The sequence below is a fragment of the Salvelinus alpinus genome, chromosome 17 (assembly GCF_045679555.1).
Source record: "Salvelinus alpinus chromosome 17, SLU_Salpinus.1, whole genome shotgun sequence".
NCBI classification, from domain to species: domain Eukaryota; kingdom Metazoa; phylum Chordata; class Actinopteri; order Salmoniformes; family Salmonidae; genus Salvelinus; species Salvelinus alpinus.
This window is the reverse complement of record NC_092102.1, coordinates 15,355,583-15,383,501: the sequence shown is the minus strand read 5'-3', so window position 1 is coordinate 15,383,501 and position 27,919 is coordinate 15,355,583. Positions and strand designations below refer to the sequence as shown.

The 27,919-nt window shown below is 46.2% G+C and overlaps 2 protein-coding genes across 6 annotated transcripts in view; one reads left to right on the top strand and one right to left on the bottom strand.

Moving 5' to 3' along the window:
- Window positions 1–585: 585 nt before the first annotated feature.
- On the top strand, window positions 586–11,721 carry LOC139542243 (calcium-binding and coiled-coil domain-containing protein 1-like). The gene is made up of 15 exons (XM_071347436.1): window positions 586–771; window positions 2,393–2,550; window positions 2,703–2,805; window positions 4,370–4,572; window positions 4,769–4,981; window positions 5,268–5,416; window positions 5,615–5,684; window positions 5,847–6,002; window positions 6,337–6,591; window positions 6,958–7,083; window positions 7,514–7,609; window positions 7,856–7,943; window positions 8,211–8,497; window positions 8,832–8,923; window positions 9,477–11,721. The coding sequence occupies exons 2-15, from the start codon at window positions 2,419–2,421 to the stop codon at window positions 9,502–9,504; spliced, it is 1,998 nt and encodes a 665-aa protein (XP_071203537.1). The 5' UTR covers window positions 586–771; window positions 2,393–2,418; the 3' UTR covers window positions 9,505–11,721.
- A 3,433-nt stretch (window positions 11,722–15,154) lies between these two features.
- LOC139542244 (retinoic acid receptor gamma-A) overlaps window positions 15,155–27,919 on the bottom strand; it is an 88,537-nt gene continuing 75,772 nt past the window's right edge. For 2 of the 5 annotated variants that reach the window (XM_071347437.1, XM_071347440.1), the window contains 7 exons: window positions 23,888–24,036; window positions 23,335–23,485; window positions 22,122–22,282; window positions 19,318–19,494; window positions 18,779–18,983; window positions 18,292–18,450; window positions 15,155–18,060 (listed from right to left, as the gene is read on the bottom strand). In XM_071347437.1, the coding sequence (XP_071203538.1) occupies window positions 17,687–18,060; window positions 18,292–18,450; window positions 18,779–18,983; window positions 19,318–19,494; window positions 22,122–22,282; window positions 23,335–23,485; window positions 23,888–24,036 (1,376 nt within the window). In that variant the 3' untranslated portion in view covers window positions 15,155–17,686. Of the gene's footprint in view, window positions 18,061–18,291; window positions 18,451–18,778; window positions 18,984–19,317; window positions 19,495–22,121; window positions 22,286–23,334; window positions 23,486–23,887; window positions 24,037–27,919 lie in introns of all 5 variants that reach the window. The other 3 variants (XM_071347438.1, XM_071347441.1, XM_071347439.1) reach the window with 2 other exon arrangements.

Here is a 27,919-nt window from a genome sequence, read left to right as displayed (position 1 = left end):
CCCAAATGGAGTGTTGTCATGTAATACTACCTCTCCTACGTTAGTCATGTTTGTTCATCTGCCAATGTTGGCATGCAAGCCGTGCTCAAGTGTCACTCAGGAGTGAATTAAGACTTTTGTTTTTCCTGGAGATGGGCAAGTAAATCATAGGCTACTCATTTTACAGGACTAAATAAGACCATATTGGGAGCTATGATAGACAGTATTACAGCAATTTGACATTTTGTTGTTGTCGCAAATGCAATGCATTACGATTGCTTTCATCAAAAGCAATTAATATTAAACCTGATGAGTTGTTTTTCGCTGCGCATCGATGACGTCGCGCTTTATAATAGGACCGTTTATATTAAGGCCATGACATGACCAATGAGAGTGCGTGCGTAATGCAATCGGAGAGAAAAGAATATGAACCAGCCATGGACGCGGAAAATCATCAAATTACAGAACGCGATTTCCCGTATCCGACCTTCGAGCGTCTCCTCTCTGTTCGGGGGTTGTAGTTTTCATCCTATAATTTCTAGCTTCAGATCTGTGCTTCATCCAGCTATAAAGAACAGCAGTTCCCATAATTCAGCAAAACCCACCACTACTGTGATGCGTGTGTTTTTGTTATTGTTGTAGGTTAGTGGAACAGCTGAGAGCGAAGAGACATCGTTGTGCATCTTTAAAAAACGTTGAATCGTTTTCTGACACGGATGAACTTTGTCTGCCTTTAATCTAAATAGGGACGGCTCAATTGGACAATCTGCAGAGCAAACAGACCAGAATACGGTGAGTCTCAGTCAAATAAACTCTGACGATCTGTATCTGCGTAGAGTTCTCCCTATGCAGAAACTAACACAAAGGAAAACGAGCAAATTGTCCTATTTGGTACAGGTATTTGTTGATGGTGCATACCTTTTCTTTAAATACATTACACTACGGTGAGATCGGTTAACGGTCCTGATGGTCCTGATTATTGGCTTTTGCGCAACAAGGGAGTCGCGCACTGGATAGCACACAACGTGGGTTTCTTTTTCCACTGGAGTCTATTATTGCGCACACTGGAGACTGCAGCTGCTAGGCTAGTGGGCCTTGTCTTGACACGAATCTCCTGCGGTGTCATTTGAACATTCTTTTTTTGACGTTTAGAGGTATTTTAGTTATATAATAGAATAAGTCGTTTATTACCACAGATTGTATTGTTTGTGGGCTTTTGCTCATTTCTAACTAAATAAACAGAACACGAATTAATGCTCGTGTCAAGTGGACTGACGGCTGCAAGTTGTGTGTGTTGTGCTTATTAATGCGTTATACATGGTTTATGAACGTGTTATTACCTCATACACTTTCTCAAGAGTTCTCACTATTCACACTTTTGTAATCTCAGTAATATGGAGCATATGTTAGCCAAATATGTTAGATATAGACCTAATGCGCCATGCAATTGTTTAATACAATGCTCTTAATTTAGTTAGATGTTGCATTGTATTACAGGGATTTAGACTGACACCTGTCATCATTTATCCCTGCCAGTACAATAGTGAAAGATATCAAATGTATATTTTGTTGGGTACTGTGTCAATGCCTGGATACTAGTCCCACGTGGCTGTTGATTTTTAAACAAGAAGTGAACCTTAGGCCTATATGTATGTCGACACGTGATTAGAGTGGGCAGGGAGCTTGTGGACTAGTATCCGAAAGGTTGCCAGATCGAATCCCTGAACTGACAAGGTAAAAATCTTTCGTTCTGCCCCTGAGCAAGGCAGTTAACCTGCTGTTCCTAGGCCGTCATTGAAAATAAGAATTTGTTCTTAACTGACTTGCCTAGTTAAATAAAGGTAAAATAAAAATAGAGTGGTGTACAATAACAACAAGGCAATGTCTGTAATAAATAGTCTCAGTGTTGTTTTCATGTAGTGTGTGAATTAGTGGTCATGTATTATGGGCTTAACTGTCATCTAGATTGTACTAGCCCAGGGGGGTGGGGGTGCCCTTCCCCCATGCTTTTCTGTGCCCTCCATATGGTCACTGAGAGGAGATCATCTTTCACTGAACAAACACTCCCCACACTCTTTCTCTTTCACTCTTTCTCTTTCTCTCAGCAGTTTGTTTCACAGCAGTCACCTCTCACCTACTTCTCCATATGCTCATCTGAACAGGTCCTTGGGCACATTAGTCAAATACTTTAAAATAGTTGAAGTTGTTTGAGGTGTGCTTGATTTAACTTCAAGTGTATCATTTGGTGACTACTCTATTGGTTCTGTTGTACCAAACAACACAATCAAATGTATTTGAAAGTGTTTGAAACACAGGGCTCAGGTTTGCTGTCTACCTGGGATTATTATAGCTGTTGTCAAATGAAATGTTGTAACATACATATTTTTTCTCTGTCACACCTGTATCCCCACAGGTACTCACCAGTGTTATTGTGTTGCCATGGAGAAGGCTTGGAGGGTGGAGTTTAGGAACGTGGGTAGTAGCTACTTCCCTCAGAGCCGCGTGGAGTGCCACTACAGTATCAGCTCACAACATACCTGGGCCAGCCATGACTGGGTCGGACTCTTCAAGGTATAAGGTTAACCTGATAAATGAGTAAAACCCACCCTGAGGATTGGAAATCAAGTGAAATGCACAACTGTTTTTTAAAATTAATATATTCATATTTTTGTGTGTTTTTTTTTATGTCTCCCTGTCTCTCTCCCCTTGTCTGACTCTCTCAGGTGGGATGGTTGTCAGTAAAGGACTACCACACCTTTGGTTGGGCCCTGGCCCCAGAAGGCTACCAGGAGGGCACAGATGTCAACTGCTGTGTTAACTTCCAGGGTACTAGTCCCTCACCTTTGAACCCTCCCTCTATTTCATACAAAGTGTGCCAACCCTCCCTCTATTTCATACAAAGTGTGCCTGGTCAACATTCACACTGTTCAGAAAGTAGTGTACACACATTCATTCTTCTTCTTTTTCATTTAACCTTTATTTAACTGGGCAAGCCAGTTAAGAACAAATTCATATTTACAATGACAGCCCACCAGGGAACAGTGGATTAACTGACTTGTTCAGGGGCAGAATTACATATTTTTACCTTGTCAGCTCAGGGATTCAATCCTGCAACCTTTTTGGTTACTGGCCCAATGCTCTAACCACTAGGCTACCTGCCACCCCAAGTTCATTAACTTAACTTGCAGGGTCACTTGTTGAAGGGTACTATAGGCTCGTGACTGATATTTAAAGCAGAGACAGGACTCAATAAGTTACATAGTGTTACAGAGAGGAGACGATCAGATTGTTTCTCTCTCTCTCTCTCTCTCTCCCCCTGCTCTCTCCCTCTCTCTCTCGGTTTGAATTTAAATCAGTCTTTGTTCGGCTCTGATTGAATTCCTTTAAGAAGTAGAAGGTTGAGTAATGAGGATGAGAGAGACAATGGTACAAAGACCGGACCAGACTGAATAACCAACCATACATTACACTAAGGCAGTCAGGACTGAATGGAGAGCACAGAGTGAAAAGCGTCCTTTTAACATTACAGCACAGTAGCTTGCAGACTTTATACTGCGTATAAAGTGTCCTCCGTCCTCGTAGTGACAGTGCTAGCTGAGGTGACTACAGATAGCCACCGAAAGCCAGGCAGAGCAGAGCAGCTGTGTCATTGAGTTGTGTCAGGGAGATGAACAGCTATCATTGACACTGTCATTTATCATCTGTGGTGAGGACTGAGGAGACAGACTAAATGCAGAAGCCAGGCGTCTGATTTAGTCAAAGCACATTCAGGATTATGCCCACTTGTCACAGAGGAGGTTGGTTATCTATAGTGTATGCAGTGGTGGAAAAAGTACCCAACAGTCATACTTAAGTAAAAGTAAAGATACCTTAATTGAAAATGACTCAAGTAAAAGGGAAAGTCACCCAGTAAGATACTACTTGAGTAAAAGTATTTGGTAAAAAAAATATACTGAAGAATCAAAAGTAAAAGTATCAATAATTTTAAATTCCTTATATTAAGCAAACCAGACGGCACAATTTTCTGGGTTTTTTTTTAATTAAAATTTCCTGATGGGGCACACTCCAACACTTTTCTGTCCTGCTAAGCATTCAAAATGTAATGAGTACTTTTGGGTGTCAGGGAAAATGTACATTATTTTCTTAAGTAATGTATTAAAGTAAAAGTTGTAAAAAAAATATAGATAGTAAAGTAAAGTACAGATACCCCAAAAACTACTTAAATAGTACTTTAAAGTATTTTTACTTAAGTACTTTACACCACTGTGTACATGTCATCATAACTGAAATCATGGTCATAAATACATTTTTAGCAGTATAAGCATGTATACATCTAGATCAATAATCCATTGACCATTTCACTCTCCCACTCCCTTCCTCCCTCTTGCAGCCTCCTATCTGCCCAAGTCCAGTTCCCAGCAGTACCAGTTTGTGTACGTCGATGGGAAGGGAGAGGTGTGCTCTGCCAGCTCCCAGTTTACCTTCAGCGCCCCTAAGCCTTTGGAGGACCTGGTCACCCTGGAGGAAGGAGCCCACGGAGAGGAGGGGGGGACCGACATGCTTCTGGTCGTACCCAGGGCCGAGCTACTGCAGGTGGGCATAAGGGAGTGCAGGTGCGAGAGAGAGAGTACTGTAGAGGGATGTCCATATCCTCTTTCAGTTATAGAGAGGGTGAATGAACGTTGATGAAATGAATAGGCAGAGGTGAGAATCAATAGTCAATTACAAAGAGATAGAGGATGGAAATGGGTCATCTTTTAGGCACTTAATGTTTTCTCTCTCCCTCCAGAGTCGCCTGCAAGAGTGTCTTCGGGAGCGAGCCGAGCTGCTCCATGCACGGGAGGCAGCCGAGAGGATGAAAGAGAGAGAGAGGGAGAAGTACAGGAGGGCAAGAGAGGCGTGGGACAGAGGGTGTGAGGAGCTGGAGAGGAACATCGCGGACCTGAAGGAAGAGCTGCGAGAAAGCAGAGACAGGGTGGAAGAGATGGAGAGGAGGCAGGAGGTACAGTAACATTACAAGACAGGATTAATGTCTGTGCCGAGGGGATTTGATCATGTCCAAGTAGCCCCAGTGTCTGGTCATGAGCACTTATCTTTGTAAAAATGCGATTTGACGTAGAACGACAAGATCACAACCTCAGATGTACATTCTCCTGTTATGTTTCATGTCAAAACGGGAGCAGTTCATTTACAGATCAAATGTGCTTCAGCATCTACAAAGGAGTCTCAGGATACTGTACATACTCTGTATAGAATGTAGATTCTCTCTCTCTCCCTCCCCATCACAGGAGGTGGAGGCATCAGGGGAGGCCTTGGCTCAAGAGAAGAGTTCCATACTGACTATGAAAGCAGCCAGCGAACAGCGAATCAGAGAGCTGGAGGATGACATTAAAGCCCTGGCACTGAAGGCTTTGGAACGAGAGACTGAGCTGGAGCGGTCAGAGACGTTCTCTATCTCCCTGGAACTCAACCTCTCTCTTTGATCTCTCTCTTTCTATCCTTTATCTCCCTCAATTCCTCTCTTTGATCTCTCTTTCCATCCTCTTATCTCCCTCAATCTCTCTCTTTGTCCATCGGCGTGCCTGTTTTTCTTGCGCTGTTCTCTGGTTAATGCTAACCCCGTCTTTGTGTGTAGGATGAAGGAGAGGGCCAAGAAGCAAGCAGTTCAAAGGAGGGAGGAGGAGAAAGAGAGGAAAGTTCTGCAGGTACTATAATGGCTTGGATTATTTAGTGCTTTTTCCAGGTGTGTTTCACTACCAACATGTAGCATCCTACCTGGGTGAAGCACAGCAGCCATTTTGGGGCCGAACACTAACATCATGTCTGATCCCAAACTTCCTCTTCCTACATCCATGTGTCTTCCTCAGCTCAAGTTGGAGCAGACCGAGGGGGAGCTGCGCAGTCTGTCTGCTGAGTTCCAGGGTCTGAGGAGCTCCCTGGCCCAGAGAGACACACACGCCCTACAGCTACGGGATACCATCACCACCCTCACATACAGGCTGAGTATGGCACAGCGGAAAGAGGTGAGGCTGGCACCACCCACAGAGGGCCCGAGGGTAGTTAATAAAAGGATGTAGGGGTTTGAACAAAACACAATGCAACAGGAAAATGGCAGTACCCACTGCGGTCCCTCGTTCTCACCCATCATCGTCTAACCATGCTATTGAGGTTATTTTAGCGACCATGGAAAACTTTGCTGGCTGGAGAAATATGGATGGGCGGTTAGAGAGAGAGTGGCAGGGTTGGTCAAAGACAATGTGACAGGAAAGTTCCCAATGTCCCGTGGCCTCAGCGGTCATCTGACAAAAAACATGTTATTGTTGCTGAACTATCATCTCCTCTTGTCTTTCCTATCAGGCGGAGAGCGAGGTCGCCCTGGCTGAGATGCGGGGCCTGCGGGAGCGTCTGGGGGCCAGCGAGCGTTGTGCTGAGGGCCTGAAGGGAGAGCTGTGTGCCCTGGTGGCTCAGAGGGACCAGGGCCAGACAGAACTGCACCAGGCCAGGCTCCAGGCGGCACAGCTCACCCTGCAGCTAGCTGACTCCAGCCTGGCCCTGAGGGAGGGCAGAGCACACTGGGCCCTGGAGAGACAGAGCCTGCAGTGCAGCACTGAGGTAATGACAAGGATCATCGTATGGATGGACTTAATCACATGAATTGGATTACTCAAGTAGTCAAAGCGTTTTACAATGATAGTGACTCTCCATTGAGGTAGGCCAACCTCTACAGAACCCTCACTGACAACTGTACCGCACTAATATACACAACACAGATTTGAACTAGAGATTGCATTACTATGCTGGAAATTAAGGTCTCCTCTTTCTGTTCCACTATATGCGATAGCTGCAACCACTAGGAAAGCCTCACGTCTTCTCGATACAGAATTTCTCAGTATCTCCTGTTGAACTTTGAATTCAAGTTTCAGAATGTCCCAGCAGCATGACTTGTGTTAAACGGTGTGTGTGTCTCCCCCATGGCAGAAGGCCAGAGAGCGGCTGGAGAAGCTAAATGGAGAGACGCAGCGGATAGAGAAGAAGCTTCAGGAGGAGAGGATGGAGAGAGAGAAGGTGGAAGTGGAGCTGGGAAGAGAGAAGGACTGTAACCGGGTAAAAACTAACACCTACTGTACCACAGACCATAGGCTACATGCAAAGCAACATTTCAAGCTATTCATAGGTACAAAAAACAAAATCAACTCTCTACACAAGCTCATGGCTCGGCTCAGGATGCTGACATTCCATGTGGCGTGCTATACAGTATTGAAGACCACTCAGCCTTGTTGGTCCTGTATGGCTCAGTTGGTAAAGCATGGCACTTGCAATCCCATGGTTTTGGGGTTCAATTGCCGAGGCCACCCTTACGTAAAATGTATGAACGCATGACTGTAAGTCGCTTTGGATAAAAGCGTTAAATGAGACATGTTTTTGTCAACATGCTGGGTCATGTTCGCTCGTCTCTTTAATTGCCTGTGCTGTGCAGCTGGTTAGGCTGTGTATATATAAGTATGTGACTTCTTTTGATGACTGCCCCCTGCAGGTGCAGCTGGGTGAGACATGCAGGGAGCTCCAGGAGCTGAAGGCCAGTCTGAGGGTGGCCCAGAAGGAGAAGGAACAGCTGCTGCTGGAGCAACAGGCAAGACCCCCACCTTTGTACCTCCATCTCTTCAACCACCATTCCCCCTCTCCCAGTCTCCACATACAGACACATTTCTAAATCAACTGCCAACCCCTGCCCACTTCGGAGACTTAAGATAGATTTCTATACATGTCAAGAGGTGTAGAGGCCCGGGGTCCATTTGGTGATGAGCCTTAGTTGTCTTGGGATAACACTTGTCTATGTGTAAACGAGTCTCTGACGGCCCTGCTCTGCTCTGTACAGGACCTGATGGAGTACATGGGTCAGGTGGAACAGAGGAGGGAGGCTTTGGCAGAGGCCACGTGGAGTGCTGCGGTGTTCGCCTCCACCAGTGAGTGGAGGAACCCACCTAACACCGTGGAGACACCCTAGCACTGAGAGACATGTACAACAATGCTCATTTGATCTGTGGGCTGTCCCAACACACAGACCAACAAGATATTCTAGTTCTACACTGACTTGGATCTGAGATTACTTGAACCAATCACGAGATAAGTGGAGACGAGAGCCAGGAGCTTTTCCCAGTCAGGGAGAACTCCTGGCCCTGCTCTGACGATCACTTACCACTGTTGTTTTCTACTCTGTGTGTGTCTGACAGGCCTCCGTGACAGTCCTCTGTCTGACTCTGAGGATGAGATCCCTGAGGCCCTGCAGCCCTCCCGCCAACACTCCAGGCAGCCCCCCCCCTCCTCCCGCCCCCTGGCCCACTACAGCCTGTGTGACCCCCAGGCCCAGCCTGACTCCCTGCTCCCCTCCACCCCCCCTTCCTCCCCCAGAGACATGTCCCGGTCCCTGTCCCGAGGGGGCGTCGTCATCAGCCAGCCCGCTCCCCTGTTGTTGCCCAGGCAGTCGGGCGGAGACACCCTAACACACAGCTCTGAGTCGGTAAGAGACGGTATCAGATGCTCTTACACATGCACGTGCACATGCGCGCACACACACACACACACGACTAATTCTTGTACAATTAGCCAGGCTGTTTCCTTAGCTGATAACATGCAGCTATCTCCAGTGCTTCTGTCTGTGGCTCATTTAACTGTCACCGATAAACTGTATATCTCAGAAAGGCACTTAGAGAGCTGCCTGTGCAGTGGCTTATTTCCCTATTATGGCCTTATTGCTAGGTTATTACATGTGTATGCCTCACCACTCACTTTAACTTTCTCTCTTTCTGTCTTCCCCCCCCCCCCGCTCTCTCTGTGTGTGTGTGTGTGTGCAGGAGGAGGAGGGTAACACCGACCAGTGCGGAGGACACAGCTCTGGAGAGGAGACAGCCCTGCTGCTGCCTGAGACCACAGACACAGTCCTCAGGTATCATGCAAGCACACACACACTTGCGTGCCCACACACACACACACACACACACTCTCATGCAGTACATGCACTGCAGCTTCACACACCCACACACAGAGGGCTGTTTTTTATGATGACAGGCTGAGTATGGCTCTCAGAGATTGACGTTTTGAATATCGGGTCGTAAAAGAAGTTGAGTGTGGAGGGGAGGAGAAAGGGAGCGTGTACGACGGAGGCAGCGTGAGGGAGGGAAGAGGGCAGTGAGGGAGAAGGAGGGGAGAGATGGGAGGACAAGGGGACAGGTAAGTTGACAGCTGGCTATAGCAATGATTTAGCTACAGGCTAGTACTGGAGTCACAGGCCAATTTTCAGCATCATTAAAGCACTCTCTCTCCCACTCTTTCACTCTCTATTTCTCCCTCCCTCCTTCTCGTATGTGTTCCTTTTCTACAGTTCTGCTGTACCGTGACTCTACTACAAATGTAATTGGGACGATAAAGGTCTTGATTGATTATTGATTTTGATTGATCGTTCACACCCTTTCCTTTCTTCGTTGTTCCCTCTCTTCCAGTGACCTGGCTAATACCTCTCAGTGGTAGAGAGCGGAGATACAGGACCAAGTCAACAACATCACTGTCAGTGTGTTCGTTACTTTTAATTCAGTATTCAGCGCACAAGCACACACACACACTACAACTCACCTCTCCTCTGACAAACGATGTTAATATGCAATTTGCTTCTACATTTTCTATGAACTTCTTCTTTGATGTGTGACTTCTAGGCTGTTCTGCTGCACCTGTACATAACATGGTCCTAAGAATGACATAATGCCTGTCATAACAGGTCGTGACAGCTCAAATCATAGTTACGACCTCTCGTGTCCGTTCTAAAGCGTGAAACGTTTAACATTTAAGTCTTAGTTAGATGTTTAATAGTTCATGTTCCATAGCAGGGTTATTTCAGTTGCAGGAGGAGTGATGTTGGGAGCTTTATGACCGGTGTTATGTCATTTTTATGATGCCGTTATTATGAGGCATCATGACAGCCACTGTAATTAAGATATTTTGAGTGAATGTATCTGTCTCCTTTTAAAGTCTAAGAGTTGATTTGAACACTTCCGTCGGCGCGACAACTTTAAACACTTCCGACTACTGTAATAATAGTCATTAAAACGTACTTAGACTTTGTTTGAAGAATCATTGTAAAGTACAGATACATATAATGTTTTTCCTCCTTATATTCAAACCTGAGATGTTATATTATAAGCATTTTCTGTTATTCATTATTAGACATTTAAATTCTTGCTTCATTAGAGGTGTTGTAGTACTAGTTGAAAGGACACTCAAAGATAGAGATGCGTCCAAAATGGGGAAGAACTGTTGAAAACACTTCTGAAAAGGGTGGAAGTTTGAGTTGAGTGGGAGGGCAATCAGGTTGAATGTTGACTGGAAGAGACATTTCTGAAAGGTGGTTGCTACTAATTAGGGCAAGAGGAATGACATTTTGATGTTCTCTCATGTTTTATTGTTGCACAATATATTTTACTTCCAATATTCTATCCTCCGCAACATAAAGCTTTTGCTCCTGCATGCTGGTAGCTGTAGAGCCACTGCAATACTTTCATACATGATACCAGATTTCAATCGTAAAGCAGTGTGTTGTTTTAAAGCAAGAATAATATGTCTTTAGAAGTCCCAGAAGATCATTAGTAATGCACTAGATTCACTGTACGTGGTATACAGAAAGTATCTGCTTCAGAGGGAAGAAACCATTCTAAATTTGTACCTAAAAGAACAAATTGGTAAACGAAGGAATTTCATCATAACATAATCTAATTTATGGATACTGACGTTGCAGTACTTGTTGGGGGTGTTGTTCTTATAGCTCATGGAAGACTGGCCTGGAATAGATTACTACTGGGTCAATAAATACATTTTTCATGATTTTCTACCAATACTCAGCTTGTGTTATATCGTAATGAAATTATATCCAGTTTTAGTTTAAGCTACAGAGTTGATATGTGTAATAAGAAGAAAATACTAAAGCTAGGGTTTAAAAGCTTGCTAATGAAGAATAATGCGCCAGAGACAACTTTGCTTGGTCGACATGCACTTGCACCTGTTATTTTGCTACAGGAGATGTTTTTGGGAACGAAACGTTGATTTTCATTTCACACAGTGATGCTCGTCATTAATCCTGTCTATGTTACGTCGTCTATCATCATTATCATAATCATTACCACCGTGTGTTGTATTTCCTCCTTTTTTCATACTCATTTCTTTTTCTTTCCCCGATTTTCTGTCTGAAGGTCAATTTAACTGTATTATCTATCACGACTGTGTGGTAAGGTTTGAAGAGTTAGTCCAAAGGGTAGAGGTATTGGTGCCACTATATAGGACAACAGTTTGTTCACACATGGGTTGTAGCCATAGTGAAAGTCTGTAACCTGTTGAGCTATACCGGTAGTGTAGTTTAGTACTACAAATCTGTTTGCTACCCTGGGTGGGTGTTTTTGACATCCTGGTATGTGCACCAAAAGTTCCGTAGCACTGAGATCTATGGTTTTGTAGTCGTCATTCTAGATTTCTGTGGGAAGTTCTATGTCTATGTCTACTGTGAGCTACGTGGGTGTATAGTGTAACTTCTATTCAGGACAGCTACCTACTCTCATTGCAATAAGGCTCCAGTGGTTTTCTGGTGTGTATGTTTGTTTGTTGAGGTCATCTTACTTATATAAAGTTGTTATTGGTAATACTATATACTGTCTGTTCGTGTGGGTGGGTTTCTGTAATAAAATAAACATGTATGTGTATCAATTGTGTGTGATGTGTCTGTCTTTTGATGAAAGATAAATGTTTTTTCCAAAAATTCTGCCGCTTCCTTCGGGGCGTGACATTTCTGATGCTAATTTGTTAGTTACACGTGTCTCATCTTTCCTTCTGCATTCTGTTCTTACCCTCCTGCTCCTCTTTACCTGCAGTTCTCTCTCCTTCCACCCCTCCCTCGCTTCCCCCCCATCACTCCACTCCCCCCATTTCAAGTCTAGGGTGACGGTAGCTAATTATAAAATCAATGATGCCAGGCTGGCTGGTTTACGGCCTGCTCTAAAACCTTAACTGGGAAATCACTGGTGGATTAATGCCTCCCTCACTCTTTATCGCTTTTAATTAGAAATGTAAAAGATATGAAGAGCCAGAGGCTAGAACACATCTCCTATAAGATAGGGCCAAATGGTACCCTATTCCCTATGTAGTGCACTACTTTTGACCAGGCCTCTGTAGGGAATGGAGTGCAATTTGGGACGTACCCCCACATCTCCTATATGACCTCTGCCAACCTAGCCTGTCGGCCCCTTTTTTATTTTCCTCTGCTCTCCCCTTTCTTGTTAATTTCTTTTCCCCCATTGTATCCCCCACATTCCTTCTAGCAGACCCTCCTCAGTCTGGTATATGGTACCTTCGTTTGTTGAAGAGCTGCTTGCCAACTCTTAGTGTTGTCCTCTAACCAAATCAGTTCCCTCCTAGCAGCAAAGGGCTCTGGCCCCCTCCCCTCCTCTTCCCCATCCCTCCTCCTCTCTCTCGATCTTTCTCCCGGTCTGTCTGTCTGTTAAATTTATGATCTCTACATCTTCAAATGTTTCTCACCTTCCCCTAACCTTCCCTCCTCACTTTTTCCCCCTTTTGATTGCTCCCTACCCACTCTGCATCCGCTGCGTGTGTAATGTAACGAAAGGATGCCGATCATGTCCCCATCTCCTTCCCCCGGGCTAGCCGTGATAGGCTACAGTCTTTCCCATAATCACCCCATCCCCTCCTAGCATATGACATGTCCCTTACCACCCTTTTACTATGGCTCCAGGACGTCCTCATAGCCCCTGAATGTTTTATCACACACTCTGATCTGACTCTCATTCCTTCTAGCTAGTCTTGTCTGGTGATGTAGACAGCACTACCAGTGTTCTGTCCTCCCAGACCGGTGTTGTAGACAGCACTACCAGTGTTCTGTCCTCCCAGGCCGGTGTTGTAGACAGCACTACCAGTGTTCTGTCCTCCCAGACCGGTGTTGTAGACAGCACAACCAGTGTTCTGTCCTCCCAGACCGGTGTTGTAGACAGCACTACCAGCGTTCTGTCCTCCCAGACCGGTGTTGTAGACAGCACTACCAGTGTTCTGTCCTCCCAGACCGGTGTTGCAGACAGCACTACCAGTGTTCTGTCCTCCCAGACCGGTGTTGTAGACAGCACTACCAGTGTTCTGTCCTCCCAGACCGGTGTTGTAGACAGCACTACCAGTGTTCTGTCCTCCCAGACCGGTGTTGTAGACAGCACTACCAGTGTTCTGTCCTCCCAGACCGGTGTTGTAGACAGCACTACCAGTGTTCTGTCCTCCCAGACCGGTGTTGCAGACAGCACTACCAGTGTTCTGTCCTCCCAGACCGGTGTTGCAGACAGCACTACCAGTGTTCTGTCCTCCCAGGCCGGTGTTGTAGACAGCACTACCAGTGTTCTGTCCTCCCAGACCGGTGTTGCAGACAGCACTACCAGTGTTCTGTCCTCCCAGACCGGTGTTGCAAGGCATGACGACGATAGAAGAGTTGGCTACAGAACGGGACCAACCTACTCTCGGAGAACGCTGGTAGCCACTAGCCACGTCATCTAACTCACCAAGCAAGCACGTCTAGAAATCAATGCAAATTGCCCATGTTCAGCACAAGCAAACCCAGTTCTTGGTTTACTCTATTCAGGCCAGTTCCTGTATGGTTCATGAAGGATGATTCATTATTGATTCTCTACCAGGATTTCTGAGTAATCAGTATGCTCTCTGAGTAATAGAACGAAGCTGCTAACCTCCGTCCTGGGGTAGACTAGAACTGTATGCAGCTTTCTCCCTTCTGGCGATCCTTGTCGCTTCTATTCACCCGTTCTTACTTTTCACTTGTATACTTCCTTGTAACCTTGTAGTTGCTTTGCGCCATTAATAACCTGGAGAGGATATCTGCTCCAACCATCAATTGACTAATCATCGCTAGTATAATTGGAAAGGTGGCGATGAAACCCCCAAAATACCACCCTGCCTCTTTAAATCCCCTACTACCCCAACACTCCTACCCATTGCCCCGGGGTTCCCATAGCAACGTGTTATTGGGGTTGAATATATGAGGTCATTTAGCTTCAGTCCTTGTAAAGCAGCTAATAATATATGGACCTTATTCTAATCCCCAGTCCCTCTTTATTGATCTGTATTTTTAACGATAGTTAATTATGGCAATCATATAGTTGATAGAACCCCATCTCTGTTTATCACTCTTCACTCTAGTGTCTACGTCTATTAATAAAAACAACCATAGAGGCTATAATACACTGAGTGTACAAAACATTAAGAACACCTTCCTAATATTGAGTTGCCCCACAGGGATGTTGGCCCATGTTGACGCCAATGCTTCCCACAGTTGTGTCAAGTTGGCTGGATGTCCTTTGGGTGGTGGACCGTTCTTGATACGCACAGGATACTGTTGAGCGTGAAAAACGGGGAAAACCCAGCAGCATTGCAGTTCTTGACACAAACTGGGAATCTACTGCCATAACCCATTTAAAGACACTTACATCTTGCCCATTCACCCTCTGAATGACACACATACACAATCATTGTCTCAATTGCCTCAAGGCTTTCTTTAACCTTTCTCCTCCCCTTCATCTACACTGATTTTAAGAGGATTTAAAAAGTGACATCAGTAAGGGATCATAGCTTCACCTGGATTCACCTGGTCAGTCTATGTCATGGAAAGAGCAGGTGTTCCTAATGTTTTGTACACTCAGCATATACTGTAGCACTGTCCCAAGGACACGGAGTGGAAGTATGCATTTGTCTAGAGTAGGAGGCAACATTAACGAATTGTAACACACTGGTAATACTAGTGCCTGCTCGGTTCTATCCTATATGCAGGGCTGGTGTACAGACACTGCTGCTGCTGGCTGTTCTCTGTAGCCAAAGTGCAAGAGCGCCCACTATTGGTAGTCATTGTGTTGATGACGTCATTGCAGTGCTCAGTTCTAATGAAATGGACTCAGTAGCAAGGCTCACGGCTGGTGAATGAACGGGGGCTATTAGAAAAACATTTGGTAACAAATCATTTGAAGGGTTGTTTACGAAATATTCACATCAGTGTCATAAGTGCATCCAAGAGTTTCATAACTGATAAGAAAAAATGCTACAACACATTTTAAGAGAATGAGACATTTCTCAAAGGAAATATGATATTAATCTCACAAAAGTAATTTATTGTGCCTTACAGTTCATATGGCTTTTTCTTTGTATGACAGAGTTGGTATGAACAGAAGATTGGACAATACCGTGGCCATGTTTTACAGAGAAGAACACCGGCATCAAAACAACGTAATCGCAACGTTTGCATCATGAAGGCTTGGCAGGGCAGGCCGAGAGGAAATGAGGTCATCAAACCTCGCCGCTCTGCTTCTCCGCGATCCTGTGTGACGTCACAGCACCGTACAGAGAACATTCACCCAATGACAGAGGAGACATGCTAAAGCCTGTACACACACTCAAAACCAACTAGGAGGACCACATTCAGAGAGAACTGTACAGTAGGCCTCTTTCGCTACCGCTGGGAGGAGTCTGTTGCTTTCCTGTTCATATACTGTATCTTCGTAGCCAGACTGTATACAAAACTCTGGATGTACACGTAGCCAGCTGCATTATGAACAGTTGGTTACATATTGACTGGGACATGTTGGCAACATAGAAGATTGAGAAGTAGAAATGACAGGAGGACACATTGGCCTGCCACTTCATTGAAGAAGACAGAGAGAGGGTATATCCTACAACATTACAAAGACATGATGATGTAATGGCTTTGGATGAGAAGGCAGTTGGTTTCTTGGATGCCAGCAGCACAGAGCACAGGTCAGGCAGGTCATTGACAATGCTGCTGGCCAGGTCTGGTCTGAGACAGACGAGTGCTTTTCACACTAGTGAGCCGAGCCAAACTAAGCTGTACAGAGCTGGCCTGGCTATGCACCCACCATAGTTCCTGCAACTGTGCTGGAAAGGACAATGTGAAAATAGAATATCTATGCCAGCACTGGTTTGGTTTGGGTTGGCATGATAGTGTGAAAAGGGTAACAGACTGGCTGGCATCCACACCGTTTGTAGACCAGTCATCTATCTTCTATGTACACAGAGCTAGGAGTTAACTGGTCAGATCCGACTGACTGAGTCAAAAATACACACACATAAATATTGCCTGTTTCTAGCGCACCCTACAGCTTGGCGGCAGCTAGGGTTTGGTCCTTAGTAACAGAGAAGCCCTGAGAAGTCTGTTTTCATGTCGTTGTCCATAACAGTTCCTGGTTTGAACTTGTGTGTGTCTGTGTGTGTGTTGATCATGTGTCAGTGAGTGTTTGCTTGTGTACGTTGTTAAATAGTGCTTCGGTTTCACAGGCATTTGATGATAGTTCTCTACATTTCCGTTGTGTTCGTCAATTGCATGACTGCTGAATAAGATGAGATTGCCATTGACTGTACTGTCAATATTGGGCAATAAAGATGTATAGTATAAAACAGGATATCAAAGTGCCACAGCCAAGTACTACGGCCAACGGTCAATCTCTGTCTACCAAACAAAGCCAAAACGGCACATCTGTTATAGGTTCGAGGTTTAGTGTGTGTGTGTGTGTGTGTGTGTGTGTGCGTGTGTATAATTTTATATGTCAATGTGTGTTGAGTTGCTAACTTTGGCACTGAGACACTATCCATTCGACAGCATAGTTTGTTGCGTTGAAAGGAAGCACATAGATTAATGCTAGTCCCCTGATAAACAACACAAATCACAACTTTAGTCACTGTAACACAACATTACTGAGTTGATTATCATTGACATCTACGGCGAGCAAAACTGCCCAAAAAACACCAGCGGCGCAGTTGGAAAGAAGATTCAGTTCGAGGTCTGCCAGTTGGGATTCTGATTCGTCTCTCTCTGGATATCCAATGGAAAACTCCTCAAAAAACAAAACCTCATCTAAAGAAATCATTTACAAAACCAGGATTACAAACAAACCAAATATAATGGTATATAGATATGTATGGACTAATTAATACATTGAAAGAGAAAGAAAAGTCAAGATTTTTTTTTAAACAATATTCAAAAGCAAATAACAGCAAAATAATCGATTAGCATATTCAGTTTGGTTTCATCCTGTGTTCGTCTTTTTGAGAAACGTGTTTTGCTTTGCATCCGTTGGAAATAATCTATAGTTCAGTTCATCTGTTTTGGCCTTTCCTCTAAGTAGATACAAACAAAAAGATAGTAAAAAATTAGATTTTTTTTTGTCAAAGAGAGTCCGTTTTCTTTGTTGTCATCACGCCATCTTCCCTCTTCTCTATATCAGGGGTCACGAGTCCAGTCGGTTGCATCATGTCGTCTCTCCGTCCCTCTTTTATAATAGTATCTCTGCAAGTCTCTCTGCGTGTCTGCATGTTACTTATCAGGAACCTGTGAGTCAGAGAACCTGAGTTATAGTGTCTGTACAGTTAGGTGTAAGTCTCTGCTGTCCTGTCATGTCCTGCTTGGAGAGACTGGTGTGCAGTAGGGAGATGGAGAGGATACAGAGGAAAGCGAGGGAGGGCCAGCATTGGAAGGGGTAGGGTGGGTGTATGTGTGTCTGTGTGTGTGTGTGTGTGCGCGCACACGCGTGTGTATGATTACGTCAGTTAGTGTGTGTATTTGAGTGAACAGACTGTATTTGTGTGTGATCGCCTCTCCTCCTCACTGCACCCTCCCAGCATGGCTCTTCCTATCCCCTTCGCTGCTACTCTCCAGAGCCCAAGATTCCCCCTCACTGTCCGAGCCCCTGTCCTCTTCCTCCCCATCATCATAATCATCCTCATCTTCCTCCTCTGGGGAGGGCTCACTTCCGTTCTCTGTCCCCCAGCTGTCCTCCTCGTCCTCGGCCTCAGTCTTCATGGTGGTGGGGGGCTTGGTGGAGGCTGGTGGAGCGGCAGGAGGGGCAGGCGGTGGGGAGCTCTCTCCACTGCTCTCTGTCTGGTCCTCGAAGGCCTCTGGGTTCTCTAACATCTCTCTGATCAGAGGAGGCATGGGGCCTGGGATCTCCATCTTCAGAGTGATGGCCCTCTCAGCACCTGTTCACACACCACAGAAAAAACATTAATGTTAACAAGTCTGGAAAGTAATGTCTTAGCGTTTGCTTATAGTGCTAGATGTTCCAGACGTTATGGAAGTAATCCTGACGTCCAAGTGCTATCTCGAATGTTCTGCATCCACCATAATCTATATGTATTATTCGGACTGTGTGTGTTAGGTGGTGGTCTAGTGTATTGTAGTGTACTATTCTGTACTATAACAATACTGACCCTTGGTGCTGATGCCTCTGAGGTCAGTGATCTTCATCAGCATGCGGGGGAACATGTGTGGTTTGTTGGGGCGTCTGCGACGAGCGTAGATCTTCAGGGCCTCCAGCAGGGGCTCCTGCAGCTTGTCCACCTTCTGGGGCTCCTCCAGGTCCATACGGTCTGAGGGACGGACGGGGGAGAGGACCGAGTTATATACACAATACATGACAAACCGGACACATAACAGCCATCAGACTAGGATGGGAACGATGTAATTGATGATTTTTAGGTCATTACAATTGTATCATGTCATTGGTAACAACTACAAGTAAATAAAGTGTCAAGTGTAGTGCAACCAAACTATTTCATCCCCACATTTCTACTGGTATTGTAACTGAGTGAGGATGTTATCGCGGCCTAACACCTCAAAGACATTTAGGTCTGTATTAGTTCTTAATGTTTTATTGGCTAGCAGTAAAATAGTATTAATCCCCTCAGTGTGCAGTACCTCCAGAGATGAGGGAGATGGCGCTGAGGAGGCCAGTCTCTGTGTCGTCCATCTCCAGAGGCAGCAGCTGGCCAGCGAAGGCAAACACCAGGTCTGTGAGCGGGCCGAAGCCTGCGTTGTGCATCTGGGTCCGGTTCAGGGTCAGCCCGTCTGAGAAGGTCATGGTGTCCTGCTCTGGGGTGTAGCGCGTGCAGATCCTCAACATCTAGGGGTGAAAGAGGGAGGGGGAGAGATGGAAAGACCGAAAAAGAGAGGGGGAAGGATATAAATAAAAAAATTCAACAGGAAGGCTAAACCATATAGTAGGCTATGTTCTTTATCGATTGTCCATTAAACAACAATCTAATCTGTCGTCATCTGTTCACCTTTCCCTCTATACAGCACGACCCCTACACGTGGGCCTACTCTTGCAATACCGCCACTATCCACTGATAGGCAGTATCCCCTCATCATTACATTGCCACGTCTCTGAGTCCCAGAGAATTTAACAAGGTCCGTTGACAGAGCAGATGAGGAGATAGAAAGAACCAGGTAAGTACCAGGATGTCCAGGCAGGCTGACTTGAGGAGGGTGATCTGGTCAGCGATGGTGAGGGTGGTGAAGCCGGGGAGGCGCTTGGCAAACTCCACGATCTTGATGATGCACTTGGTGGAGAGCTCACTGAACTTATCCCACAGCCCCAGGTCCAGCTGCACGCGCTGCTCTGCACTGGAGTTCTGGAGGACGGGAGAGACAGAAAGAGAGCGAGATAGTGAGCGTGGGGATGGCAGGGACACAGACAGGGTTCTTATTAGACATTGATCAGGTAGAAGAGCTATTGGGTATTATTTATATATTTCTACCTTTATTTAACTAGGCAAGTCAGTGAAGAACAAATTCTTATTTTACAATGACGGCCTACCTCGGCCAAACCCTCCCCTAACCCGAACGACGCTGGGCCAAATGTGTGCCGCCCTATGGGACTCCCGATCACGGCTGGTTGTGATACAGCCCGGGATCGAACCAGGGTCTGTAGTGCAGTGCAGTGTGACTGTTTGAGGTTGTGGACAGGTGTCTTTTATACTGATAACAAGTTCAAACAGGTGCCATTAATACAGGTAACGAGTGGAGGACAGAGGAGCCTCTTAAAGAAGAAGTTACAGGTCTGTGAGAGCCAGAAATCTTGCTTGTTTGTAGGTGACCAAATACTTATTTTCCAAAAAATCCTACAATGTGATTTTCTGGATTTTCTTTTCTCATTTTGTCTGTCATAGTTGAAGTGTACCTATGATGAAAATTACAGGCCTCTCTCATCTTTTTAAGTGGGAGAACTTGCACAATTGGTGGCTGACTAAATACTTTTTTTCCCCACTGTATGTGGCAGGGTCTACAGACAATCACGGACCACAAAGGGAAAAACCAGCCACGTCGCGGACACCGATGTCTTGCTTCCGGACAAGCTAAACACCTTCGCCCGCTTTGAGGTTAACACAGTGCCACCGACACGGCCCGCTCCCAAGGACTGTGGGCTCTCGTTCTCCGTGGCCGATGTGAGTAAGACATTTAAGCGTATTGACTCTTGCAAGGCTGCCGGCCCAGACGGCATACTTAGCCGCGTCCTCAGAGCATGCGCAGATCAGCTGACTGTAGTGTTTACGGACATATTCAATCTCTCCCTATCCCAGTCTGTTGTCCCCACATGCTTCAAGATGTCCACCATTGTTCCTGTACCCAAGAAAGCAAAGGTAACTGAACTAAATGACTATCGATCCATAACATTCACTTCTGTCATCATGAAGTGCTTTGAGAGGCTAGTTAAGGATCATATCACCTCTACCTTACCTGTCACCCTAGACCCACTTCAATTTGCTTACTGCCCCAATAGGTCCACAGACCATGCAATCGCCATCACACTGCACACTACCCTATCCCATCTGGACAAGAGGAATACCTATGTAAGAATGCTGTTCATTGACGGGCCGCCCCCAGGTGGTGAAGGTAGGAAACAACACCTCCACTTCGCTGATCCTCAACACAAGGGCCCCTCAAGGGTGCGTGCTCAGCCACCTCCTGTACTCCCTGTTCACCCATGACTGCGAGGTCACGCACCACTCCAACTCAATCATCAAGTTTGCAGATGACAACAGTAGTAGGCCTGATTACCAACAATGACGAGACAGCCTACAGGGAGGAGGTGAGGGCCCTGGTGTAGTGGTGCCAGGAAAATAACGTCTCCCTCAAAACTAAGGAGCTTATCGTGGACTTCAGAAAACAGCAGAGGAAGCACGCCCCTATCCGCATTGATGGAATCACAGTGGAGAAGGTGGAAAGATTCAAGTTCCTCGGCGTACACATCACTGACAAGCTGAAATTATCCACCCACACAGACAGTGTGGTGAAGAAGGCGCAACAGCGCATCTTCAACCTCAGGAGGCTGAAGAAATGTGGCTTGGCCCCCAAAACCCTCACAAACTTTTACAAATGCACCATTGAGAGCGTCCTGTCAGGCTGTATCACTGCCTGGTATGGCAACTGCACCGCCCGCAACCACACCGCTCTCCAGAGGGTGGTGCGGTCTGCCCAACGTATCACCGGGTGCACACTGCATGCCCTCCAGGACTCTTACAGCACCCGATGTCACAGGAAGGCCAAAAAGATCATCAAGGACATAAGCCACGACCTGTTCACCCCGCTATCATCCAGAAGGCGAGGTCAGTACAGGTGCATCAAAGCTGGGACCGAGAGACTGAAAAACAGCTTCTATCAAGGCCATCAGACTGTTAAATATCCATCACTAGCCGGCCTCCACCCAGTACCCTGCCCTGAACTTAGTCACTGTCACTAGCTAGCTAACACCCGGTTACTCAACCCTACACCTTAGAGGCTGCTGCCCTATATACATAGACATGGAATCACTGACCACTTTAATAATGGAACACTAGTCACAGTCACTTTAATGATGTTTACATACTGCTTTACTAATTTCGTATGTATATACTGTATTCTATTCTACTGTATTTTAGTCAATGCCACGCCGACATTGCTCGTCCTAATATTTATATATTTCTTAATTCCATTCTTTTACTTTTAGATTTGTGTGTATTGTTGTGTATTGTTAGATACTACTGCACTGTTGGAGCTAGGAACACAAGCATTTCGCTACACCCGCAATAACATCTGCTAAATATGTGTATGTGACCAATGACATTTGATTTGATTTGGAGAAATTTGATTTACCCTAAACTGGCCTTTTGAGTTGGGAAAGTGTACATGTTCATAGTGGATTAGTGTCTTTACATGGGATGTGAATCAGTATGTTCTAACAGGAAAAAAGGACAAATATCAAAATGTGTGAGACTCTTACGGTGTGGTATTTGCCCAGCTGCAGCAGTGAGGGGAAGGTGTCTTTGTGGGCCTTGCTGACTTTGTTGACCAGCTCCTCCAGCTCGCCACTCAGCTCATAACTCTCCGGCGGCACCAACTCCTCCTTCACGTCCTTCTTCTTCTTGTTCCTGTCGTTACGCACTGCTAGGGAGGAGAAGAGGAAGAGGAGGATTAAGAGGGGGATGAGGTGGAAGAGGAGGAGAGGAAGAGCAGAAGGAGGAACATAACAACACGTGAGTGAGAATTTCTGTTGGCTTCCCACTAACTCGCCGCAATTCGGTGATGTTACGTACCAGTTAGTGAGCCATATTATACAATCCAGCTTATAACAGCACTTAAACAAAGTGATGACACTATCTCTCCATTCACTGTTATCTCCCTCCCTCTTCCTCCCTCTCTCTCCCTCCTCCCATTCTTTCCTTCCTCTCAGGATATCCAGAAATAGCAGGGGGACAATGTGATCCACGTCCTAACACACATCCCACACAAACAATACACCCACATAAGTGTCCCATGGGCAAACCTTCCTACCACTCACCTCACCTCGCACACACTCTCTCACAGAAATACACAGTCACATTGAGTAAATTGAGGTCTTTGTGACCAAGAATTTGCTATCACTCTCATTTTTTGTATTTGTCATAACAGAATGATCAGTTGGAGCCAAGTCAAAAAGGCTATTTTTACAGAGAGCGACTATACTGAAATGAAAGTGTGAGCGAAAGGTGAGGGGTTTTGGTAGGGCAAGGGTGTGTTGAGAGTGAGATGACTGGTGAAACACCTAGTCTGTGTCCCTAAGGGCACCCTGTAACCTAGAAAGTGCACTACTTTGCACCGGACAAAAGCAGTGCACTATATAGGGAATAGGGTGTCATTTGGGACGCTGATTCGCAAGAAGAGTCATTTAGTAACATGATTAGTCATAAGGGTGGTACTGTGCCCAGTCTTTCCAAATCACCACCCTGCTGCTTCTTCGTTTCACTTCCTACTTCCTCCTGGGTGAATCATTTTAGATCAAACTATGCCAGTGACTATCTAAAAGCATATTGAGTGCTTTGTTTATATACTCTGAGTGTGTGTGTGCACTTCCATGTGTGTGTTTGTGCATGAGTGTGTGTGCTTGCGTTCCTGCTTCCGTATCACAGGGCCTGGATGTCCTAGGTCAGTAGCCCCCATCCCCCAGCCTCTCTTACGTCTCTCACCTTCCTTGGACATGCCGACCTCGAAGCACTTCTGCAGTCGGCAGTACTGGCAGCGGTTCCTGGTGACCTTGTTGATCTGGCAGTTCTTGTCTCGGTGACAGGTGTACACCATGTTCTTCTGGATACTGCGTCGGAAGAAACCCTGGAGACGAGAGAAGAGAGGGAAAGGAGAAGATGAAACGCGGTCCGATGGAGGGAGTGACATTGTAACGGCCACGTTCTCTTTCAACCTTTCATGTCTGTTCATTTATCAGATCCCGGGACTCCCAACTGAAACATTTTAGTACGTTTTGTACTGTTATGATTTCCTCATCCAGGCTTTGATCTCTTACATTCCTATGGCGACGTCTCGACATCTTGTGTTCAATACTTTCACCTGCTCTATCCTACAGCGTTCGCTACGTCATACTTTTGGACATACTTTTGGACATACTTTTTTTAGAAACTAGACCATTTGCATGCTGCCTGCCAGTGTTAAGTTTGAGTGTTGTCAGTGTGTGTGGTGATGCTGATGATCATGAAGCTAAAGCAGGGGCCTCCTCACCTTGCAGCCCTCACAGGAGCTGACCCCGTAGTGATAGCCGGAGGACTTGTCCTGGCACACGAAGCAGGGCTTGTAGATGCGTGGCGGGGGAGGTGGAGAGGGAGAGCTGGGAACCATCTCCTCTGAGCTGGTGCTCTGGGTCTCCACCGCTGCAGAATATAAGAGAGGTGGATGAGTTGTTTGATTTTGTTACATTTTTGCTTGCAGTCGAATACTGCTGTTAGCGAGCCATTATCGTACAGTTTCACTCAGGCATGCTTAGGTTAGACTACACCAAATAAAGACAGGGAGATTTTGGCTGACTATTGGTAGTGAGAAGATAGACACAGTCAGAATGGAATGGAAGACATGACTTTTAGTCCCATGTCCCCAGTGCTGAGGCTGTAATTGACAGAGGTAAAGAAAACAAACCATTTTACAACAGGCAGATAAGTGAGGATAAGTGGAGGTGTGATTGATTAGATTGACAGATCTCAGTCTCTGATAGGGCCTGGCGGCTGAATGGGCGGGGCTGTGGCTGCAGCTAGGGATCCCTCATTCCACAGTGACTGGCTCACTGAGACTGGCATCCACTTGCCTCAGGAGAAATCTGCCACACACCCCACAAGGTAGCTAAGGTAGAGGAAGATGAGAGACCAAAATGTCCATGCACAACTGGTGTCCGCTTCGGTCTGCCCCTCCCACTGCTGCAGACTGCAGACTCAAACCCAGTCCCACACGCTGACTGCCATACCCACTGACGTCACAGTTGTACCTTGAGTCACATGCTCCTACGCTAAATTAAACATAATTATGTTCGAAATATGCTCCTTTGGGCACTGAGCTACACCACGTCTGGATTCCATACTTCCCAAGAGAGACACACACTCACACACACACACAGGTGCGCGCACGACACACGCATGCACGCACGCGTGCGCACACGCCAACAGACATGCCGACACCTGCCACACACACACACACACACACACACACACACACACACTGACAAACACACAGACACTGCACACTCTCAGTAACAGGCACACCACACATGTTGACCCCCCCCCCCCTCCCAACACCACTTCTTTCAACTTTCACCCCTGGTCACCCCTCAAACTTCAACTCCCCAACTTCTCCAGCTCCAGCCTCCAAACTCCACCACCCCCTGACAAACAAACCCTATATTCCTCTCGTTTCCTGGCCCTAAATTCCTCAGCTTGGCCCTGTCAGGGTTTAATAGAGGCCCAGACTTATAAGCTGGTCTATAAAGATAGTCTCATGGCTGGGCTGGAGGCCCCATCCCTGCTGGCCAGGCCTTTATTAGGATCCAGTCACCTTGGGCAGCTATTCACACCACTAGCTGTAGACCCAGGCCCGTGAAAAAAAAGCAGCGCCAATCATAAAATAAAAACAGGGAGGCTCTAGAATTCTAACTTTTACTGCCCCCCGCCTCCCCCTAACACATTCAATGGAAACCACAGGGCTAGCTTAAACTTAACCTACAATCCCCCCTCCTCCAGTCCCCCTTCCCTCCTCTCCCCCTTTCCCTCATACCCTGGGCTCAGGCCAAACCACCAGCTTGCCTTTTTACGAGAGTGGGGACTTCAAAAATAAGAAAAAAGGGGGTAAAAAAGGAGGACTTTGATAAAAAACGGCGAAAGCCAGGGGACAGAAAAGGGGAGGGGGTGGGAGGAGGACACAGTTGTTGCCGCTCAGGGCTAGCCTTGTTCGATACCAAGATGACCATTACTGCTATGGCTGTTAGCTACTGCTGCTGTCACTGTAACTCTGCTACTGTTACTACTGCTACTGCTGCTGCCACTGTAACTCTGCTACTGTTACTACTGCTACTGCTGCTGCCACTGTAACTCTGCTACTGTTACTACTGCTACTACTGCTGCCACTGTAACTCTGCTACTATTACTACTGCTACTACTGCTGCCACTGTAACTCTGCTACTGTTACTACTGCTGCTGCCACTGTAACTCTGCTACTGTTACTACTGATACTACTGCTGCCACTGTAACTCTGCTACTGTTACTACTGCTACTACTGCTGCCACTAACTCTGCTACTGTTACTACTGCTACTGCTGCTGCCACTGTAACTCTGCTACTGTTACTACTGCTACTGCTGCTGCCACTGTAACTCTGCTACTGTTACTACTGCTGCCACTGTAACTCTGCTACTGTTACTACTGCTACTGCTGCTGCCACTGTCACTCTGCTACTGTTACTACTGCTACTGCTGCTGCCACTAACTCTGCTACTGTTACTACTGCTACTGCTGCTGCCACTGTAACTCTGCTACTGTTACTACTGCTACTGCTGCTGCCACTGTAACTCTGCTACTGTTACTACTGCTCTGCTGCTGCCACTGTAACTCTGCTACTGCTGCTGCCACTGTAACTCTGTTACTGTTACTACTGCTACTACTGCTGCCACTGTAACTCTGCTACTGTTACTACTGATACGACTGTTGCCACTGTAACTCTGCTACTGTTACTACTTCTACTACTGCTGCCACTGTAACTCTGCTACTGTTACTACTGCTACTGCTACTGTAACTCTGCTACTGCTACTACTGCTGCCACTGTAACTCTGCAACTGTTACTACTGCTACTGTTGCTGCCACTGTAACTCTGCTACTGTTATTACTGCTACTGCTGCTGCCACTGTAACTCTGCTACTGCTGCTGCCACTGTAACTCTGCTACTGTTACTACTGCTACTACTGCTGCCACTGTAACTCTGCTACTGTTACTACTGATACTACTGCTGCCACTGTAACTCTGCTACTGTTACTACTGCTACTGCTGCTGCCACTGTAACTCTGCTACTGTTACTGCTGCTACTACTGCTGCCACTGTAACTCTGCTACTGTTACTACTGCTACTGCTGCTGCCACTGTACCTCTGCTCTGCTACTACTACTGCCACTGTAACTCTGCTACTGTTACTACTGCTACTGCTGCTGCCACTGTCACTCTGCTACTGTTACTACTGATACTACTGCTGCCACTGTAACTCTGCTACTGTTACTACTGCTACTACTGCTGCCACTGTAACTCTGCTACTGTTACTACTGATACGACTGTTGCCACTGTAACTCTGCTACTGTTACTACTTCTACTACTGCTGCCACTGTAACTCTGCTACTGCTACTACTGCTGCCACTGTAACTCTGCAACTGTTACTACTGCTACTGTTGCTGCCACTGTAACTCTGCTACTGTTATTACTGCTACTGCTGCTGCCACTGTAACTCTGCTACTGTTGCTGCCACTGTAACTCTGCTACTGTTACTACTGCTACTACTGCTGCCACTGTAACTCTGCTACTGTTACTACTGATACTACTGCTGCCACTGTAACTCTGCTACTGTTACTACTGCTACTGCTGCTGCCACTGTAACTCTGCTACTGTTACTACTGCTACTACTGCTGCCACTGTAACTCTGCTACTGTTACTACTGCTACTGCTGCTGCCACTGTACCTCTGCTCTGCTACTACTACTGCCACTGTAACTCTGCTACTGTTACTACTGCTACTGCTGCTGCCACTGTCACTCTGCTACTGTTACTACTGATACTACTGCTGCCACTGTAACTCTGCTACTGTTACTACTGATACTACTGCTGCCACTGTAACTCTGCTACTGTTACTACTGCTACTGCTGCTGCCACTGTAACTCTGCTACTGCTACTACTGCTGCCACTGTAACTCTGCAACTGTTACTACTGCTACTGTTGCTGCCACTGTAACTCTGCTACTGTTATTACTGCTACTGCTGCTGCCACTGTAACTCTGCTACTGCTGCTGCCACTGTAACTCTGCTACTGTTACTACTGCTACTACTGCTGCCACTGTAACTCTGCTACTGTTACTACTGATACTACTGCTGCCACTGTAACTCTGCTACTGTTACTACTGCTACTGCTGCTGCCACTGTAACTCTGCTACTGTTACTACTGCTACTACTGCTGCCACTGTAACTCTGCTACTGTTACTACTGCTACTGCTGCTGCCACTGCACCTCTGCTCTGCTACTACTA

Bases quoted from the DNA above. Each gene is read 5' to 3' on its own strand.
- LOC139542243 (XM_071347436.1), top strand. From the start codon at position 2,419: ATGGAGAAGGCTTGGAGGGTGGAGTTTAGGAACGTGGGTAGTAGCTAC. The intron at 2,551-2,702 runs GTATAAGGTTAA...TGACTCTCTCAG, and splicing joins ACTGGGTCGGACTCTTCAAG to GTGGGATGGTTGTCAGTAAA. The intron at 4,982-5,267 runs GTACAGTAACAT...TCCCCATCACAG, and splicing joins AGATGGAGAGGAGGCAGGAG to GAGGTGGAGGCATCAGGGGA.